At 37.8% G+C, this 22,335-nt stretch overlaps 1 protein-coding gene across 3 annotated transcripts in view; it reads left to right on the top strand.

Annotated features, from left to right (window-relative positions):
• Positions 1–22,335, top strand: part of DSCAM (DS cell adhesion molecule) — a 435,274-nt gene that overhangs the window by 4,240 nt on the left and 408,699 nt on the right. For all 3 annotated transcript variants that reach the window (XM_075710780.1, XM_075710791.1, XM_075710770.1), the window contains exons 2-3: positions 2,976–3,293; positions 7,985–8,131. In XM_075710780.1, coding sequence (XP_075566895.1) covers positions 8,029–8,131 — 103 coding nt within the window. In that variant the 5' untranslated portion in view covers positions 2,976–3,293; positions 7,985–8,028. The remainder of the gene's footprint in view (positions 1–2,975; positions 3,294–7,984; positions 8,132–22,335) is intronic.

Raw genomic sequence — 22,335 nt, 5'->3', positions numbered from 1 at the left:
CTTCCTTCCCTTGGACTGCTAACTGATGTCATCTCTTGGAAAATGCTGAGGTCATCTCTGCCCAGGCCGAGTGTAGTCAGACTCAACTTCAAGCCATTTCAGTTCTGGCTCAGAGGTGTTGTAGAGCTCCATTCCTGCAGAGAAGGCTGTAGGGGCATGCCTGTGCCTGTTTGCTTGGGCCCTCGCAATGTTAGCCATTGTTCTGGAGATGAAATAGTTCAAAAGCCTTATTTTCAGAATAGTATTTAGGCAGTTGGTAGAACCTGTCTGATTTTTTTTTTTTCCCTTCTATTCACCTTTTTTTTTTTGGTTCTTCAGGTATTTCTCTTCACTGTTTTATATCTATAACTTTCATCAACTTTCCCTACCGCTCTCCCTTGCAACTTTTAGTCTGAGCTTTCTTCTGCTTACTGTAAAATATGGTGTATAGTTGGATCATATTTTACCATTAAGTAACATATAATTACATATCGTCTTTGACTTGTCTCAGTTTCAATTAGGTTTTGGCATATCACTTCTGTTATTCAGCTAATCACTTTCTTCCTATGGAGCATTGCAGAGAAATATCTTTTTAATAAAAGATTCTGAAATCGCATTTTTGTTGTTGAATGTATCCAAGTAGCTTACACATTGTTTCCCACCACAAAATGCATCTGGATTGTCACCATTGTGTATATGTGTGTGCATTATAGCACTGCAATTATTTTCCAGGGATCTTAGTATGTTTGTGTCTGCCATTAAGATGAATGTGTACCAGATGCTGTTTTAAAATGAAGCACTATTGTATAGGCTGATCGATGGAAAGTTTGTCAAAAGTAGTGAAAGCTTCTACAGGGGATACAAAGCAGCTGGAAAAATTCATTGTTATGTGCTGCTAGTATGAGTCTCTAGTTCAGCTGTGCTGCATTTTGATTAGAAAGTTATATTCTATGGAAGTGTCAAACATAGTTCCTGATATTCTCTATTTTTATGACATTTGCAGTTTGGTATTCACCTCTTTTGTTCTCCGCCAGCAAATCTACTGTTTTTACGCAAATGTCTCTTAAGAAGCAATATAGCATCATAAAAGTTGGCAAATGTGAACTGTATTTATTACTTCTATGTGAATGTCTTGTTGGACGATGGAAATTAAAATGCCCTGTTGATTGTTTCACTTGTATTTATAGAGAATAGCTTGTACAGCAGATGAACAAGGCCAATTTTTTTTTTTTTTAGTTCTCTATTATGTTACCAACAATACTGTTCTCTGCTTCAAAGTACAACTATAATTAGAAATGTGATTATGTAAAAGTGGCACCATCTTATTCAGCCCTGCTTCTTCCTGAGCTTAGTCCTGTTATGCCTATTTTTTCTTTCCAGATGCCTAAGTTTCTCCTAGGGCTGCGCCAACTAGGAAGAATTTGTTTCTTGCAAGGGACTTTATTTCGGACTAGCACCTGTCTCATTTATATGCAGGGACTCATCAGCTACTGTGCTTGAATTTCTTCTCTCTGAATCTCCAAGTGCCTTTCATCCTGCTCTGTAATGCCCATTTATCTGGCTGCCTCCTGCATGCCAGACATCTTTTTCTATTGCTTTAGGAGGGTCTCTCTTACTTTTCTTCTTCTAGGGATTCCCAGAGCCAGTTCTGCTCTTTTTCAAAGTGGTCTTTCCTGATGGTCAATACCACAATTACATTTAGAAGACAATATCTTCCCACCTTATATCTCCTCGAGACGGCAAAACAGAGAAGGAAAAACCAGTCCGTTTTGTGCTCTAACCTACCATACAACTAAGTGGCAGAGGTAGACAAGGCACTTCATGACTTAGCATTGGGATTGCAAGATATTTCTGCAGGACAATAACATCCATTTTGTGCAAATGAAGGCTAACCTTGAAATCTGTCTCATGGATGCTCACCTGGGCCTGATGCACTATGGTCACCTTTTCAAAAACTTACTCCTTACCAGACTTGCTTTAGAAAATCATGTCAGAATTTACTGAATTCAAGATATAGTGAAATATGCAAGTTTCTGTGTTTGTGTCAAGCAAAATTGGCAAGTTTTTTTACAAGTAAGCAGTAAATGCAAATGTACAGCAGGGTAATGGTACTGGTAATGTCTCCTACCATTTATTGGAAAAGAAAAATCATGCCTTATGCTGATATGCTCTCAGACAGAGAGGGTTAGGAAGATATTTTGGATGAAATGTTGGGGAACCTTCAAGCTACCTGGAGCGTTCAAGCCCTACAGGTAGTAGCTGAATAGCCCACAGCAGAAGCATTCAGACGAATGAGGACTAACTTTGTGCTCTGACCAATACTGAATTTTTTCAGTGTTACAGAAGCTGTGGTTGAAGGTGTGAGAGGGACTATAGTCACATGGATAGCAGAAACAAGATTACCATAAGCGTGCTTTGTACGTAGGTTTATAGCTCTTTGTTAGAAAGACCTTACCAAATTGTATAATATATTAAGTTGTATATGTATTAAATATAGGTATGTATTATTATTAAGGAATTATAGGGATTTTTTTCACTGTTTGCTCAGTTCTCTTTATTACTTTATAAATGATTTTGCCATGGAAAAACTGTAAAAATAAATTTATAAATGTGAACAGAAATTGCCTGTGTTCCAGGCAGAAACTTAGTTGCTAGAAATTTCATGGAAGTAGATTAGTGCTGGAGTTTTGCTGGCCTTCCAAAGAATGCTGCATCAGCAAATGCAAAAGTGATCAGATCTGTTTCAGTTTACGCTACAAAGAAAGGGATTTCCCATTTTACTTTTGGATGTAAACCACTTAGTGCATTTAATCTGGTGACATTTTCTTCTAAAATGCGAAACATTTTATTAGAGGTTTCATTAGGATCCAGATGTTTTGATTACCTTCCCTAGGCATTGCATTTCATTTTGTGGCAAGTAACAGTCAAATTGGTTTTTATGTAGCTGAAATTTCTTAGGTTTTCAAGGTCTGTTCTTTTTCTTTTTTGTCTTCCAGTTTTCAGCGAAGATCTACATGCCAGTCTATATTTTGTCAATGCATCTCTGCAAGAGGTAGTGTTTGCTAGCACCACAGGGACACTGGTACCCTGTCCAGCAGCAGGGATCCCCCCTGTGACGCTCAGATGGTACCTAGCAACGGGCGAGGAGATCTACGATGTCCCAGGGATCCGCCACGTCCACCCCAATGGCACTCTCCAAATTTTCCCCTTCCCTCCTTCAAGCTTTAATAACTTAATCCATGATAACACTTACTATTGCACAGCTGAAAATCCTTCAGGGAAAATCAGAAGTCAGGATGTCCACATTAAGGCCGGTAAGTACAGTATTTTATTCGGTTCAAATGGGCTTCAGGAGGGAGGAAACTTGGGTGTTTCAGACAAAGGGTAGCAGCAGCTGTGAATCAAAGGAGATCAGCCAGAAGTATAACCTCTGAACTCTTCACAATATTAAGTAAAACAGTGGATTCTTTCTTCTCCTCCCTGATTTGATTTATTTTGGTTGTGAAAAGTTAGTTTTCCAAAGATCATAATCAGTTGAGCTTATGCACAAGTATAAGGAAAAATGAACTGATAATGAAATCATTAATTAGACCATGCTTACTCATTGAAGAGCTGTGAGAGAAAAAGATGCAGTCTTTGGATTTTGTATAGGGGGCTGGAAAAAAGAGGAATGCTTGCCTAATCACATCCATTCTCATTTGCTGGTATTCAGTTGTGCTTTGTTTTGAGAGAGAAACTTGTGTTCTGTGTAATGACTCAGCAACTGATGTTGGTCCATAGGCAGTGCTTTCTGTTTAAGCTAAAAGATGCAAATAAGCATAATGGTTTTGTGTCTGTTTTCTACACTGACTCTGTGTGGACTGGGTCAGCCAGTGCAGAATTAGAGTGGGATCAAAATTAGGCCTTTTGTTACAACACATAAACACGATTGCATAGTTTTTGAAGGTTTTGTGTATGCACTTCAGTTAATTAAAATATTCAAACAAACAAACAAAAGCTAGTCTGGGAGCTGAACCTTGGCTAATGCAAATCCTCATAACCTCTTTGTTGTTGGTGGAGCTATGCTAGTCTTTTCTCTGAAAAGAAGTATCTTTCCTTTGGAGATATGCCTTCACAGGAGTTATGTAGGGAAAACTCTGAACAGTTAGCAAGTAGACTTGTTTGTGACTCTATTTTTAAGTAAGAGGATGTATTCTCTTCTTGTTAATGATAAATTAACATTCAGAGATCTGTAGTTTGTAGGCAATTAGAAGGCAAGAATAAAAAACAGGTTTCTATGAAATTCATGTGTCATTACAATTTTAGTCTAGAAAAGTGGGTTTTCTTGCACAAAAAATGACTAGTAGAAGCAAGTTCATGTTACGTATATGTGGAGTTTCTATAGTGGTCTATGCTTCTTCTGAAAATGTTTAGTTGTCCACAGATCAAAAAAGTTTGAAAACCAAAGATTCGTAAGAATACATAGTAAACAACTTTATGTTTGGAACTCGGTTCTGTTTTTTGTGCTTTTGGCTTTACTTTAATGGATTTGTGGACAAGTTGTCTGGCAGAATTATATTTAGAGAGAACATAATATTTTTTTGTCCTTTGTGGATTTGTTAATGTATCTCAATTTTGACCATCTTTTGGGCAGCATTTTTTTCCAGTATTAGTTTCCAATTTTTCTATTTCTTAGACTTATTTGGTGATGTAGAGGAGGCTAAAACTTGCAGTGTTGCTAGCTAAGGTCTGAACTGGCACTCATTTAGTTGTAAAAGCATATGATATAGATGACAGGATGCAGCTATGTTCGTTGCCCAGCATTGACCCATTTATCCATGAAACCCCAAAAGAAGACTTCCTCCTCTGCTTGAGAAATAAATCTCACAAATGGAAGAAAGATCTGAAAAAAAGGCTTTGCAGTAGGTGGCTGTAGCTGCTTGACTCATAAGCTAACAAGTCTTTTAGGCCAAGTCAGAAATGCCTCTTTTACCCTTTTTCCTTCCCTTTTTAGCCTTTTACCCCCGATTCATTAATTTCTCCATATGATTTGATTTCTCAGCTAATATGAGGGAAACAAGTCCCCTTCCTTCATATGAACTGATATGTGTGTCAGAGCCGTCATTGTGCCTGATGCCAGACAATAGCTATGAGCAAGTATCTTTTCCAAAGGTTTGTGTAATCCCCCAATCATAGGAAAATATAATTTTTGAGAGTCTTCTGTGCATAGCAGTAAGTGTATTTTATGTTCAGATGATAAAACCCATGTTGCTCAAATACGAAGTGATAAACTTCATTTGTTTGTGTGTTACTTTCAATTACATTTCTGTTCATGTGAAATCTGTACACAGTTTCAGATTGGCCCTAATTAGCATGATTTGGGGGGGGCCTTTTTTAATCTCTTTACTTCTCCATCTCCTCATCCTTCCAGTACCCTCCAAAAGCACTAGGAATACAGAAGCAATCAGTAGATCATCTGATCATAGCACAGTCATACAAAGACTAATATAGCTCTGCCCATTCTCATTGTGAGCTTGAGAAAGTCTGAAGGTGATTTACCTGCTTCCCCAAGAATATGGGTAACAAGTATAAGGGTTCCGGCTCACAGATGATTGTAATTGTGGGTTTGATTATAATTTTGCATATAACGCAACACACTTCCCCAACACCCAAAAAACCATAACCCCCACACCTAAACACCCAAATCCAGCCCTCTTCCAGGCCAGTCCCACATGGGAGTAAAGGTGCATATCTCTATTTCATCTTCAAGCTTTCCTGAGCAGTCATGGCAGGGAAGAATATATCTTTTTAGCAAAGGCTGAAATTCCCATATAAATCAATGATGCGGGGACTTGGGATTTAAAAAAACCCCAAAAACCAAAAAAAAAAAAACCAACCCAAAAATCTGCCAGCAAGTCATTCATGGGAACTGGCAAAATTATGATTGGGAAATAACTGAGGGACCTCTGAAATCACAATAATGTAAACTTTTTAAGGAAGGAAATGAATAAACCTCTTTGCAGTTTTTGTGCCCCACATATGGTTTCTGTGTTTGTTTTTACAAACAACTGGGCAGATTTTCAAAATGGCCAGCTGTTCTGAAAGCATATGAATACATTTAGCAGTGTGTTAGGATATTGCTGTTAAACAAGCCTTTTCTATAAATGACGGTTGGAGCATGAGCATTAGATAAAAGTCAGCATCATTAAGATGATCTATGTGCCATTCCCTCAGGTGTAGAACAAGATTAGGGGGCTGCTTCATCACAGGGCAGCCAGTGTTGTAAAGTCGCTGCATTAAAGGTGCCTATAATATCAGTTCAGCACTTACAACATGGTTCAGAAACTTAACCTTTGATTAAAAATAAGTTATTGAATTTTTTAAAACTTAGTGGCTTAGTGGTGTCTATCATATCATAGAAGATAGATGTGTTTTGATTTTTAAAAAGATATTTAATTTAGAATTAAATTTATTTACTTTTGATTAGAGTTCCTAATTGTTATATTGCTACAGCCTTGTCTGGGACAGAGAATTTCAGTCTTCCTTTTTGCAGTGGTAGTGCTGGACCTGAAGACTTGATGCTCTTTGCATTTGTGAAAACTACAGTTACATTTCAGTACTCTACTTTTTTTTTTTTTTTTTTTTGAAATACATTGTAAGTGGGGCTGACATTTAGAAATTCCAGTGCTCCTGGTGTACAGAAATACATTTGTAAACTCTGCAAAGGATTTACCGACTACTCAGTCTAGAATCAATGTGGTTAAATGTAATTCGTAGAGCTTGGTATATGTTTGTGGGCAGTCTATATAGGCAAGAAATGTCACTGTAGTGTGGCAGGTCAGCATTGCTGACTTGGTTACACTGCTGCACTGGGGTTGTTCTTCCCAATAATTTTTACCCTCAGGCATATACATGCCTCAGACACACACATCATTTTCCAATACATTCGTCCCTATTTTCATTGAAACTGTTTGTCACTTCAAGATATGTAACTTTGTTCACCACCTCAAGATATATAACTATGTTAGCTGCAGCGATTTCTCTTTTTGCACCTTGACCTTATGGTCCTGCGGAGAGTCTATGTTGCTGCTTGTCCTTCCTGTGTTACCCATTTACTTCTTGTAGTAGACAACATTTTGTCTTGTTTCTTCTCTGCTCTTCCACCTTCTCCATTAACTGTTGCTTACAGGATTTTTCACCTCTCATTCTTCATTGAATTGTTTCAGTGCCAGGATTTTCCTTCTTTCCATTCTCCTACCCAATGCAACTTCAACTCATCCCAGCAATATTGGATTGGTATGAAGGATTACTCCAGTTGTTCTTTTTTCTCTTTGTCCATTAAATTAATTCTTCCAGATGCTAGACAAATCATATCCTGGATCTACGTGCCCCCATGCTGTTTTTTAAAGAACTCTGAATCATAGTTTCTGGTTTATTACCATTAACCTATTTCTTTCAGTGCTAGTCAATTGAATGTAGCTCTTACCTTAGCTACTATCATTCCTCTGTGTTTCTGAGACACCTTGCTTTTTCTCTAGCTGTCACCTCTGTTGATTTTCTCCTTTAGTTCTTACTTCTTCAAAATCCTAAATGACACTGACCTTCTCTTCTACTCTCTGGATGTCTAATTCACAGACAGTACTTGTATGTATGTTGTGCCCTTTGATAGAGAAGAAAACAATTTGTGGTGAGAATTGTGGCATTAGAAACTAGACTAGTAACGGAAGACATAACAATGTTTACCCATTTAAATATGCAGTTCTTACAGAAGTCTTTCTCCTTGCCCTCAGAATTAGGCAGGGGAAGAACACAGAAATATGGTGAAATGCAGATTTTGAGAAAATGGAAAGATCTGGGAATGCTTTCATATTAATTTGCACAGCCTTGCAAAACTGTATCATTTACTGAGACAAAAGAATTCACAACCTGAGTAACCTTCTAGGGGGAATGTTGCAACGCTAATTGACGAAGTGAATGGGATGTGTAATTGCAACTTCTTTAACGAAACCTCTTCTTCTGTCTTCAGTTTTACGGGAACCCTATACAGTCCGTGTGGAGGACCAGAAAGCCATGAGAGGCAATGTAGCAGTGTTCAAGTGCATTATCCCCTCCTCTGTGGAGGCATACATCACTGTTGTCTCATGGGAGAAAGACACAGTCTCGCTTGTCTCAGGTAGGCTGTTATGGCTTTCTTTTCCAATTGGCAATGGCAGCTATTGTTCCTGGTTTTTTTTTCCCCTCAAATGCCTGATGTTTACTTTGAGACAATTATAGCTGAATGGTATGTCATCCTTCCAGTAACGTATTTCACATTAACATTGCTGCATCCCTATGACTGTGTGTGACATGAAGGTTTTAGACAGCCCTGCTTTTTCTAGCATGCTTGAGGGGAAAATAACATGTTTTTTTTGTTTTATACCAGACATAAAACTAGCTTCCTGGTGCTGTGGCAATGGGTTCACATTTTAACTTTGATAAGGAACTCCTACATGCCAAAGAAATTTGAGTGTCATAAAGCATGTGTTGGGTTGTAATTGTTTTTCAGTAGTAATGTTACTCATGGATTAGAAGAAATCCTGAGTCTAAATTTGTTTGGTTATGTTTAAATGAGGTATGTAATTGATATTTGTACTTTTTTAACATTTTAATCTCAAATATCTTCATAGATAACACTGGAGGCTTAAGCACATGGTAAACTGTGCTGTAAGCTGAACACGCTGAAGCAAAGCAATCTATTCTAAAGCAGTTATATGCAATAATCTATTTACTGACAAAGTGAGGAAATGCGAGGCATTGTTCAGGAAGTACAGGGAATTCAGGCAAAGAACACCCAATATTTTAAAGCATAAACATTGTAAGAAATTCATGGGAGAAAGTATATGTGGGAAAAATATTTTCAGTATAAGACATATCTAAATTATATATTACACACAGTGCAGCTGTTGTTACACATACAAATGATTTACGTGTGCAGAAATTTGAAATATATTGTTCCAAGGTAAAGCAGAGTGGAAAAAAATAGTTTGAGTTAAAAGTGACTGCAGAGTATATTTAGGAATATGTTTGTGTTTATGAACCTACAACGTGTGGAAATGTTTTTGTACTTCTCCTCAGTATATTAATAATCTTTCCTTTCTGACAAATGTGGCATTGATGGAAATATCTATGTTTCTATTTGACTTACAGATTTTATTTCTCTATGTGTTTTGTTGACTCCTTACGTAAGTTTGTTCTGTGGGTTTTTTTGCTTTTTTGAGGTTTGGTTTTTTTTTTTTAATGTATGTCAAATACCTTTCTAAGTATTTGGTAGCTATTTAATACCATGTAACTGATGATCAGTTGTCCTGTAATACTGGTGCACTGTTTAAGCTTGGTAAATCCACTTCCTTGTTATGCTCTTGGATTTTGATACGGCATATTATTTTTGTGATTGAGCAACTGAAACTGAGTGTGTTTCCATAAAGAGGTCTGTAATATCCACATTGTAGGACTCACCAACTCTTCAGCCAATATAGTGAAGTCAGAGTTGCTTTTAAATATGCAAATAAGCTCGCCATTGTTCCATATATAATGATACAGAACTATGCTTAAGATTTTCTAAACTATGATTATCTAATGCAAAAGTGGATGGATGTGTTTACTTTGCTTCATCCTAAAATAGGCTACTACATGATGCATGTAAAACTGTATGTGTGAGTATTGGCTGGAGGAAAAGAACGTGTATACCTGAGTGGTTAGCTACCTTAATATTTTTTTTTAAGTTTATTCGTTCTTTATTATAAGAAAATATGCACATTTTCCATGTCAACATAGATTGCGTCCTCTTAATCTGATTTTTTTTTTTACTTGAGCATTAGTACCTGTGTGATAGCTTTGAGTGGCTCAATCCTGCCCTTCACCCTGGAATCAGGAACAGGGCACGCAAGTCTCTGTAACCCCTTCTTTAGGTAAGGAAGTGTGCCATTTCTGCAGACCGTCATGGCTGCTATTTTAAGGTAATTTCATTCTGGTTAGTCTATATTGATTTTAACCCCAAACTTTTGGGGGATAAAAGTGTGTAATAACATTTAACTATACGGACCTAAATTTAATCAATTTTTTTTTTTTTCCCCTTAATGCAACTTCTGACTGTGATTGACTAGGTTACAATCATTAAAAATCTATTACAAATTTCAATACTTAAAACTCAGTTTCTAATTATCTCACAATCCTTTAATTCAACAGTTAGAAATCTAAATGGAAATAAAACATAATTCATTAAAACTGATGTTATTAAAAATCTCAGTTTATCATATTGGATCACATCACAGAAAAGACTTAGTTTCAGAAATGAAATCACAGGTTAGATTACAGGTCGATGCTATCTGTCATGCAAGGGCAAAAGTGAGGCAGGAAAACGTTGCTCCAGTTTAACCACAATGATTGTAAGATTTGTTTGTTCATCATTTATACTCTTTAACTGCAGCTTAATAGTGAGAGCATTTAAAAACCAGAACCCGCACGTGTTTCATAAAACAATTGCCTTGAGTTCTACCCATAATCAATTTTGCAATAATCTGGCCATGAACTCAAACGGTAGATATTGATCAAACCTGTCATCTTAGAATGCCAGTGCTGATGAATAGGATGCAAGACATAACATGCCTATTGAGCTGTTTTCCAATAATGATCACTATTTTGAGGAAATGCATATGCTTGCTTATACAGCCACTGCTAGCATGTTTTCTTTTTCTGTGCACTAGACCAGATTCAGTGGTATGCTTTTTATCTCACCATTTAATATTGGAAAACTTCAAGTTCTGATTTGTTTTGTTCTTGTTTCTTAATATAACTGATTTATAGGTTACTCATTAACATCAACAAAAATGAGAGCCATCTTGAGGGGAAACCTCTACTGTGAAAGAGCAAGAATATAAAGATATATACTCAGAGAGTAATGATTATCATGGTTTGACGTGGACAAGGCTTTCGTGGGAAAACTAGAGTGTTTACTTGAAAAGAAAGAAGAAGAAAAGAGAAAAAGGAAGGGGGAGAGATAGAGAAAAAAGATGAGAAGAACATTTTCACTGTGACGATATATCCACTTCAAATAGAAGACACAAGTAGACCAGGTAGCTTACAAATTACAGGAGGGAATGGGAGAGCCCCTATGGCAGGAAGCAGGGCAGCTGTTCAGTGGGGAAACTCCATATGCAAATGGTCCAACAGAGAAGCTTTTTTTTTTTTTCCTGAAAGACTTAAACCCCAATGCAAGTACAATTTAGAGTAGATATTTCATATACCTGTCTATCTGTAGTCCCATTCTGACTACTAGGATAGAGAGATCTGTAGATGAACCAGAATCCTTTATTTCAGCTGTTACTTACTGTTCTAGATATCAGTTCTATTTTTATATGAATTCAACATTTCAAAGAAAAAAGGCAAAGTGTGTTTACTTTTAGAATTAAAAAAAAACCCAAACCCTAGCTTTTTAGGAAGTGTGTTTAAGAGGCGTATTCCTTGATTAAGACGGTGAGATTTTTTTTGCAACAGTGTACTATCCTGGACATGTCTTATTTTCTCTGTATGCTTAGTTCTCAGAGAGCACAGTGATGTCCATAGTAATCAAAATGTGTAATAAATAAGGCTGGGGAAAAGCATCTTCTGTTTCCTGGCTCAAATTGTATGTCATGCCTCCAGGTTATTGTAAAGTAATTGGGAGTTGAAACATATTAAGATATATTGCTAGAGCATTTCCAAGGACTGTCCAGATAGGTCAGACTCCCTGTTCAATAAAGGAGAAGGTGTCCATTTTTGGAGCCAGAAATACTGAATTCTATAAAATTTACATGTGCAAGGACAGCTGTGGACTGAAAAGGTGTGTATGTGCTTGTCTGTCTGTCAGGGGAACAGCTAAATAATTGGGGTTTTGCTTCTATACTTTGTTTTTCAATGTGACAGCAAATCTGGAGCCAAAAAGCTTTTTCAGGGTATCACCTAGGGGCCAAGGTAGCAGCAAAAGGATTTTTAAAGCAAGGCAAAACCAATCATTTGGATGAATCTATTCAGGGGAAAAGCAGAAAACACCAACTTCCAACAACAAATACACAGAAATCTTTTCATATTGGAAAGATCCATTTTGAATAATACTTGTTAGATGAAGTACTCGGCCATCTCGACTAGATACAGCTGTGTTACACTCTCATGATAGCCAAGGACAGCAGCAGACCTCAGCAGTTGTCAATCTGCTACAAATGCAGAAAGGGTATCTTATTTGCCCATCTGTGTCTTCTAGTAAAAGCAATCAAACTTCCCAGTGGTGTGTGTCTTGCCTAACAATCTCTGAGATGTTGACCAAATAGAAGGATGAATGGTAACTCTGAGAAGCCTTTAAGGGGCTCACAAAGTGCAGGTTACTGCTGTATCAAGCTCTACAGCTGTAACTTCAGGATCTCTTTTCTGAAGAGCCTTCTTTTCTGAAGAATTGTATACTGTCAGTTGACTTGTAACTGAGTCTGAAATGAATTTGAATTATAATAAGTAACGTAATGATGTGCAGTTTTCTCTTGTATCAGTAACCAGCTCTTATGCATTTTCATTAGATGACACTAAACATAAAAGCTTAAATAATCCTAGAATGTTGTATGACTGATAGCTGCATACAGCTTGGTCAAAGGTCAAGTTTCCTTTCCTCCTTACTACTTTCCTTCACAAACCATTGACAAAGAAAGAGACTTTTGGAATCACCTTTGTGTTGACCTTGTAATCATTGGAAACAGCCTAGGCCCTGCAGGACTAAAGAGTGCAGCAAAGTATGTTTTTGTAACAACAGCCATAAAAGCAAGGAACAATAGTATAGAAAAGTGTCACAGTGCAGATCATGCTTCTGACCCTGTTGAGCAACTGCAAGGCAGATGGGAGACTAGTACTTGCCTCGTAGTATTTCTTCACAAGCAGAACAGTGAAGCTGGAGTAGAAGGGAAGGTAAAGACAAAATAACTGCTGATTCTGCTCTGCCTAGGTCAAAGCAGAGCAGAGTCTGTTCATGTGTTAATTAGCCCCAGAGAGAGCAAAGGATGGGTGTGGTTATAGGGGAAGGAGGGCAGAAAGGGATTAAAAATAAAGGTCAGCGTAAGGGATCAGCAAAGAGACAGAAAAGAGGAGAATGAAGAACAGATGGAAACAAAGAGAAAGGATGAAGAATTAAATTTGGTCTGTCGCTATATACTGTACTTCTGTTATGAATGCCTCCTATCCTGATGCTGCTAACTACGAGGGATTTCAAGTTTTCCCATGTTTCTGAATAGCTTAGTGCCAAGAGCAGGATCATGAATAGGTTCATGCCCTGACCTTTCTGAATTCCCATTTTCCTGTCTAATGACATACCATGCAAGAATCTGTCTGATTTATACATAGAGTGTGACTGCTTAAAAAAAGTAGAAAAGGAGAGGGACGGATAATGACGACTGTGCACAATGGCATATTTAAATCTGCACCGAAAGAATAGCAGCTTTGAGGGCAAGGTGTGTAAGCATGAATGGAACTCTGTTCCCTGAAGGGCTGTGATTGACATGCAGATGACAGCCGATGGGCCTTCCAGCCAGCATACTTTCCATCGGCCAGAAATTAGACACACTGGACCATGACTTGAGAAGTGTCACTGATGTACAATGACCTACATTTGGTGTAATGAATTGCATTATTTATTTAAACACAGTTCCTCAAGTCTTGTCTTTAAAAGGCTCAGGGGCTCTTGGATCTCTTTCTGCACAAAGGGCTTTTCTGAACTGCTGCGGTTGACAGTAAGCAGTCAATGTTTGCCAGTAGTTATCACGTGGTGGCATCTAAAATACAGCACTGCAGTTTTTGTTTGCGCTGGCGTTTGGAGATTACAGCAGTAGTTCAGTTTGCACAGAGCGATCACTGTTTTTTCAGCCATGAGGTTTGTACGTAGCAGGCAAAAAAAACCCCTCTTTATGGAGAGTGGTCCTGTGTACAGAGTCCCATGTTCAGAATTAGATTATTGCTGGTGATCACAGGGGTTAAGTCCAGCCATTTGATTGAGGCTGTGTCTGGTAGAGATCTTTTCTTGTTTTGGTTTGATGTCAGGGCTTAATCATGGTTGCCAACCAGCAAGCATTCAGCAAACACTTAACCTATGCCACTGAATGCTCTAGATGCATGATTTTTTCTGGTTCCAGGTGGAGTGGGATGAAGAGTACAATTTTTTTTATGCTTAAATATTAGCAACATATATACAATAAAAAAATTTCTAAGGTAAACTACCTTCTACCAGAAATATGCCAGTGAGATTTAGTTCTGCCATTCAAAGTTGTGATAGCACACAGAAAGTAAAGCAGTCAAACCTCTACATCTGCTGAGCTTCCTCGAGTCCCTGGAAAGCTAATGTGAGTAGTGTTCAGCAATGCACAGGTCAGACTGTAGGTTTGCTGTTACAGTAATGTGTTCTCTAAGCTTCTTGAAGACACATAAAGTGCACTTGCCCATCTCCAAAGACAGTATATTGCTTCCTCACTTTCTTTTTCAACAAAGTTATTTTCCTAAGGGACCTAGGAAAAAGTTATTTACTACATTATTTAAGAAATGTCTAGTTATCGGCATTTTTCCTGAGAGCACTGTCCTTTTAAGAGGAGAGTGTCTTATCCTAGAAAGTGGAGATGATAAAAACTCAGCACTTGCTGCTTGTGCAAACATTTTTCACACTCTCCTTTTACTCATTGTAAACTAAAATTGTAACTGAGCAAGGCAAGATACAGCTGTTCATTGAAGGACCTTTCCTTTGGCTACCCTGCAGTCTGTGCTCTGTGTTTGCTTCCCACTCTTAACACCGGAGCGTTTTGGTCAGGTGCATCACTAAAATTACAGCTGTGGGATCAGTAGGATTGGATACAAGGATTTCAAGAGCTTTGTAGGAGGCAGGTGTTTAGAGTGACTTGAAGGGATGAAGCATCCGATACACATGTCAAAGTATCACATTTTGATAACACAGAGGAGAGTGAGCAATACAATTGTAGGCAAAAGAGTGGGTTTTGATCATTTAATCAACACAGGGAAGCATGCATGTGAAACAGAGGTGTTAATATCAGAGTGACAGTTGTTTTCCTGTAGAGGGAACTTGCGGATTTTCCTCAGCATGACTGGATGTTTTGACTGCTCTGAGGGCATAGAACATTGGTGGCTGTTTGTGAGAGAGGAAGGAGAAAAATATATTTGAGTGGGGTATCTTGGTGCTTAAAGTGCAGAGCGCCAAAACTTTCTCTGTCCCACTATATCCAGCAATTTTAATACTAATAGGGTTCACAACCAGTAGCAGTGTTTTCAGCATTTCAATAATGAAGTGTGTCTAGGAGACAAGGGTATTGTAATTTTTTTTTCCCCTCTGCTGCTCTTTTGGATAGCCCTCCATTTTTATCAGTTGGAGGGATCCTTTTTCTCACTTTAACACCAAACAAACAAAAAAACCCCACCAATAACTCCCCAATCCTCTTTCTCTATTTTTTTTTCTGAACCCTTGAATCTTTTTTTTTTTTTTCTCTCTACTTACACTATTAAAGTGCATGAAAAACTTTATCTGATTCAGGCCCCTTTCAGAATCGCTTCTTGTGCTCTTGTGAATTAGAAAGCGGGGGAGGAGACTGTAACTCTGATTTCTCTGTTAAGGCTTCAAATATTTGGATTTTTTTTTTTCTTTTTTAAAAAATACATGCCTTTCTCTCTCTTTCCCTCTCTGTACCCATGAGTGTATGTATACAGATACACCTACATATACACACACACATACATATATACATGGGGACCTATCATGTCTTTCTATGGGCCTGAGCATCTGTTGGACCATACATAACCTTATCCAATCTGATGCCCTAACTATTCTGTGTTACCACCTTGTTATTGGTGTTGCCAATCATGAAGAGATTTCTTTCAGCATGGTTGAATTCAGTAGCACAGTTAGTCTCTCACTGGAAATATGTGTCACATTATTTTCTCTCTAGACGTACTTGAAATTTCTTTCATTTTCCTGGGGTGAATCCCATTTTATCATCTGGCCAGCTTTTTCTAGCCCCCTCAGTTCCTGTAATATTAATTCTCTCTGGGGTTTGTAAAACCTTCAAATAATTATGGCCTGCATTTTAATTAACTTGATGTTTACCAGATCTTTATTAAAGGTGAAATAAGAGCAGGCTGCTAACCTTCACAGGTGTTCACTCAACATTTTTCCATTTTGTCTTTGCTCTTTGTTTACAGTTCTTTAGGCAGTTTTTGGTTCATATAACTTTTCTTGAATATTTGAAGCAATATTTTTGTTGCTTTGGTTTAATATGCAGGATTTTTGGGGGTCTGATTTGTAGGCTCAGTGCTATCAGATTCGGTATCAAAGGGCTAGGAGCAGGAACATACTTCAGTGAATCAGTGTGCTGGTTTTAGGTCTAATTTTATTATTTATTTTCATTTTTACTTTTTGAAATAGTGATCGTAACACCATTTTCTTCCTTATAAATTTGCTGTCCTAGTGGCTTGTGATCTTGTCACCTTCGTGAATGGCAATGGATAAGTAGATGACCACATTAAGCACTATGTGCTTGAGGTTTCCCATCAAAACTGTTTAACCTGAGCAAACAGCCAATGAGCTCTGACAGTTTTGATATGAGGTGACAAAACTGATGCATAAGATTCATCTTAATGACTGTGTGCCTTAGTACCCAGAATGTTTTATAACATACCGCTTTTGCCTGTGTACGTGGTTTAGCTGCACTCTGAGAGGGGTAGAATGTCAAAACTGCCACCAGCTGTGATGTTTTTGGTTATTTTTAATACATCCAGGAGATACCTACAGGTGACATCTGGAAGAAACAGAAACAGTATTTTCCAGTGTTGTGTGTTGCACCAGGTAACTGATTTCATCTAAAACATCATTGTGGAGTACAGTGCTATTAAGTAGATAAGCCCACAAATTTTCAGGGCTGCAGATGGCCATACAGATGCTCATTTTAATTGAAAGGCTCATTAGGAGAATGGCTCATTAGAAAGAATTGGAAGTACCTGTCTGGTAGAGCTTTGTTTCATTTGCTGTGACATCAGTGTCGTATCTCTGTTGCTTCACCTGGGTTGCTAAACTGTAAAGGCACATTTTCATAGCACTTTTGTTTTCCCTTTAGAGGAAGGTTACAATGAAGGCTAGGTGATCTTTGAGTTAGAATCAAGTGAATTTTTAAAGCGTGTGATCTGGTAGGTGAGCACAAGCTGTGTAACTGCATTGGGGTGACACAGGGCCAGATGCTCTGTCCTGCTGCAGAAAGGTGGTGGATGCAAAGGCTGAACATTTTTTGTTGTAAACAGTTGCTGTACCAAAAATACCTTTGGTTTTGCTAGAAAACTTAGAGCTACTGAATTTCTGATAAAAGTGAGAATACAGGAGGAGAAAGATTGAACTGTTTAGATACCTTTTCCCACCATCAAAACTGCATTATAATTTCAATTACAGATATTTTTCATGGCAAAAACAGGCTACTAGTTTGTTAGTTCATGTTTGTTTGGTTTGAAATGAGCTCTGCATGTTTTTATCATGCACTCAAACATTGTTCATGTTGAATGTATTGAAATGCTTAATGCAGGCCACGGAGACTGACACGATGCAATGCTTTCAATTGGCAGAGGAGTGTGATCCACACAGACCTGTCAACAAAAGCAGGTCAGCAGGATTGAGGGGGAAAAAAAAAAATCAATAAATCTTTGAATTAATCATGCAGCTGCCAGAGAGAATTATGGGTGCATGAAATGAAGGATGTAGGTATATATCTATGGCAACTTATTCTTTCCTACCTCATTGTGTCCTTTTCTTTTCTACGCCTGCAAGTTTTCTTTCCCCTAGCACCATCTGAACAGCTCTGTATTTATTTGGATATCTTCATGGAATACTCATCGTTTGTTTTAAAGTAACTAATTCAATATGGATCACAGAAATCCCTCTTACTTTTCTCTCTCCGCACTGCCAGTTTCTCACTGACTGTTGTGTGCACTCAATATGAATTAATACAGGAGTTTCGCCTCCGCATAAAACTAAGATTGCACATCTTGTGCAGTGAATTGGACCAAAAGCCAACTGCTGCTTCAGTGAACAGAGGAGTTAAAAATTCATGTCTGTGCTGCTGACATCTCAGGTGAGTGGCCATCCTTGTTGAGCCCTTCTGCAGCAGCACAGCTGGGGGATGAGCCCTGACCTGGACAGGGCTAAACCCACCCAACCTGGGCCAGATCCCTCCTCCCGGGGTTGGTTCCCACCTCTGCCTCACAGGCAGCTTGTGGTCGGTAAACACTACTACCAAGAGGGAGTGTTTCACACCCTGCTCTCTGAAGCTGGACAACAATCGGATGCAACCATGGAGAACTAAAAGTGCAGCTCAGGAGGGAGTAATGTGATACTAGGGACATGCTTGAGAGGACTGTGAGGAACGATGAATTAAGAGGTGCGTCCTGTGTATATCTTTGTGGTTTCAGCTCTATGCTTTGGTTCCATTCCTTCCTTCTCCTGAGAAGGATTTATCCTTTGTTGCGGTACCCTGGAGGGATTGTTCGGCATAGCTTCCCCATGCAAAACTTGAGTGTTTTACTGCTGCCCCGCTTCTGGGTCTGGCAGTGAGGAAGGATGGTAAAATTAATGCCCCAGTGTCTTTAAATCATTGCCTGCTCTGAAGACGATGCAGAGGTCCCTCCTCTGTGCCCAGCTTAACTCTCCAGCTGCAGAACTTGGTTGTGCACCATGGCAAGGATGTCTCCTTGGCCCTCTGCCCGGGGATCAGGTCTGGCTCTCTTCCAATTGGGGAACAGCCCAGTACTGGATGCTCACTTTCACTGCAAATTCAAATTCATTTTCCTCTTTTATCCAAGGCTTTCTTTGCAAATAGATAGTGATATTCATAAAATCCCCGAGAACAATTACCCTGCTACTTGTGGAAGGTCAGGGCAAGCTCTGTTCAGGGATTATGTATGCCAGCAGGGAGAACAGAGCTGACATACAGCACTCTTGTTTTTCAATTGCATGCCTAGGGACTTTTTTTTTTTTTTTCTCTAAATGTTTTTCCCCCTTCTCCATTAAAACAGAGAACCAAATTCCTGACACACTCAGAAAATACATTTGGGTTCAGCTGTGGAGCTGACTTTTTAATTTTTGAACTAGCGAAGACATAAATATTCTATAATTTTCTAGGGACAGAGAATTTTTTTTGCTGCCCTCCCTTTGTAAAATGTCCTGCCCAACTGTATCTAGTTAAATACCATTGTTTAGTAAACCCATGTTTTATTGTTTAAAGAGACATAACCCATAGAAAAGTAACATCTTTTTATCTCCTGATATCTTTCTTGCAACTGATCCTCCAGGCAATACCTGATAATGCGATAATGATGGAAAAAAATATTTCTCCCTGTTTGTTAGACTTACATTTGTTTTGTGCCTGTAAGAATGTTTTGTCTGTACTGAGGAGTGAGAATCCTTCCATGTACTCCATTTTCTTTTCTGATTTATAACTGGTTTTCACAAAACACTGACAAGAAAGGCATTTGTTTAAAAACTAAGTATTTCTAAGATGAAAAAGAAAAAATGGCACTAATTGAAATGCTAAAAATCACTATATGGAAATATACATCTATACTGTAAGCAAAACTGATCCCTTAAATGTACAAAATAGTATGCAGATTGAAAGAAGTTAATAAAACTACATACATATATTCTATACAAAGAAATACTCATTACAGACTGTGTTCTGAAAGTAAAACACTTCTGTAAAATAAATTGTCTATTTGGAAATTCATGAGAGTGTAAGAGTCTCAACAAGCATAACAATTTTTACATATATGAGCAACAGAATTTAAATTATTTTGAGATTATAATGTATTTATCTGAAATCTTTTGCAGTTCATTCTGAATTAAAATAAAATATGGAAGCAACTGCTGATGTAAGGGGAGAAGTTAGGAAAAAGAAAATAGTGGGAAAAAAGGGGGAAAAAATTGCTAATATTGTATTGAAATGTGGAAGTCTTGTGGAAGAATCCAGAGAAATAAGGGGATTAATCATCTACATAATCTTTTTTGTTCTGTTTATATGGTTTTTTTTAATTCATAAATGTACTGGATATCTTGAAATCTTTTTTGCTGAAAACAAGGCAGACATGGATTTGCTTGGAAAAATTCAGTTAGAACAAGAGAAGCAAAACTGATCTTCTTTTCAAAGTGGATGTTTGTGACTTGCTGAAAAGCAATTTCAGGGCTGGGAAGCAAAAGCACACCCATAAATAAGAAGTGATAGGGTAATGTGTGCTGTGTCACAGCATCCATTCAGCACTTTTATAGAATGAGTGAGAAAAAAAGAACCCCTCTAAATGTCAGCAGCCCAACAAGATTTTGTGAGATGTTGTGTGCATTTTCAAAAGGGATTTTAGAAAAAGAGGTTATTCACTAGATTTTGCTTTCCTTCTCTTTCATGAGTGTTCTCCATTCCTGCATGAGCTCTATTTATTGATAGTAATTCTATGCATGCTTATCAATGGTTATTCATAACACTTTCTAGAGCTGACCTTTTTTTTTAAGTGCTAAAGAAATTGGGCATCTCGAGCCCAGTAGAAAATCAGGGAAACCTTTATTCCTGCCTATTTTGATATCTCTTTTTCCCTTATAAGAAACCCAAAGCCCCTTTGAGTTAATTAGAATTATTACCCTCATTTTGCACAGAGGGAAACTGAAAAACAAAGAAGCTTCAGGATTTCCTTGGTTTCTCATGGAGGCTGCTGCAAACACTCAGGCATGATGTCCTAAAACATAGTCCTTTACTTAGATCCATGCTTTCTATTTCTTCCCAAGTACTGGAATAGGAAAATGTATAGAATTAAGTGTGAAGGAGGTTTAGGAACCCGTGATAATTTGGAGGGAATGTTTTATATTCTCATTTAACAACCCAAATACTGCATGTAGTCAGTGCTTCAGATTTCTGTTTATGGAGCTCTTATTGCCTTGGACTGGAGCTCCCTGTGTGAGGATGTAGAAGGTGAAGCTCAGTGGGAGAGGTGGGTTTGGAAAGCTTTGCTTATAATTGCAGTCAGCTAAAAGAAGACGAAATGTTTTGCCTTTGCTGTGTCACTTTCATTTAGATTTATTTTCTTACTACATATGATACCTAATAATAAATTGTTGTAAGGAAACCACAGGAACATAGGACCATAAACATAAACGCACATAATTTGTCAAAAATAAACAAACAACACTGTGTGGTTTTAATCAAGAAAAATTAATTGCATTTAGAATCAGAAATGTCTTCCTTCTTCCTGTCTCAAAGATTTTTTTTTTTCTTTCTCATGATTGATGTCCTTTGCAGGAGACTTGTGGAATTTAAGGTGTATCTGAGTTATTGGGACATTTTTTCTGTCAGTTACTTTGTTAGGAAAAATGTGTACTTATGTTAGCTAAAAGTTACGTCTTCTATTGAAAAAGTAATGTTTCAGCCAAAACAAATGAAGAAATTAAAGTCTGCAAGGGATGCAGAAAAAGCCAAAACGTTTCCTTTTCAATATTTTCAAAATGAAGTATTTTCCTGTTTTCATTTCAAAGTGAAAATGGTTTTAAAAGTAGTCATTTACTTCTATAGGAAAACAAAATCTTAGGATAAAAATGTTGCATGAGTTTTCCTTGATTGCTTGGTTCCATTATCAGTCTTAGCAGTGTTTTTTTTGATATACTGTTTATTTTTCACTTTCCTCCATGAATTCCTGTTTTGGGAAAAGGAGGACGGAATATTTGGGGTTAATTAACATACAGATACTAACAAACTCACAAAACAAAATTGCCAGAGTTCAGAAAGATTTTATGTGCAGCCATTTAACTGCACCATTTATCTGAGATGCTCTTCTTAAATAAAATCAATGCTATTTTTGCATTTCCCTAATGGGAACCTATTAAGCTAAGTACACAGGCATTTTTAACCTCAGACACACTGCAGGGGCAATTCAGTACTAGATTCAATCCAGTGTATTAATGAGGAGCATTGAAATACATGATCCTGTGTCTGGGCGGTTTGGTTACTGGATTTGGAAGTACGTTATTGGTGCACTGTGTCACATCAAGATTCTAGATAATTTAAGCCCTCCCCTCTCTAATACTCCACCTGGTATCCGTTTGCCTACTTGACAGTTATTATGGAGCACCTTTAATGCTTCTGTTCAGAATTCTTGCCTTCTGAACTTCATAGATGCCCATAAAAAATAAATTCTGTGTTGAAATTTGGCTCCAAATGATTTTAATTTGAATGATGAACAATCTATTAGGACATTGAAAATTTACTGTCTTTAAAGTCAATAGGGATGGGAACTGAAAAGCAGTCTAGGAAAGACTGG

This window comes from Pelecanus crispus, chromosome 1 (genome assembly GCF_030463565.1).
Source record: "Pelecanus crispus isolate bPelCri1 chromosome 1, bPelCri1.pri, whole genome shotgun sequence".
Taxonomy (NCBI): Eukaryota; Metazoa; Chordata; class Aves; order Pelecaniformes; family Pelecanidae; genus Pelecanus; species Pelecanus crispus.
Note: the sequence above shows the minus strand (reverse complement) of the source record. Positions and strands in the feature narration are given on the sequence as shown.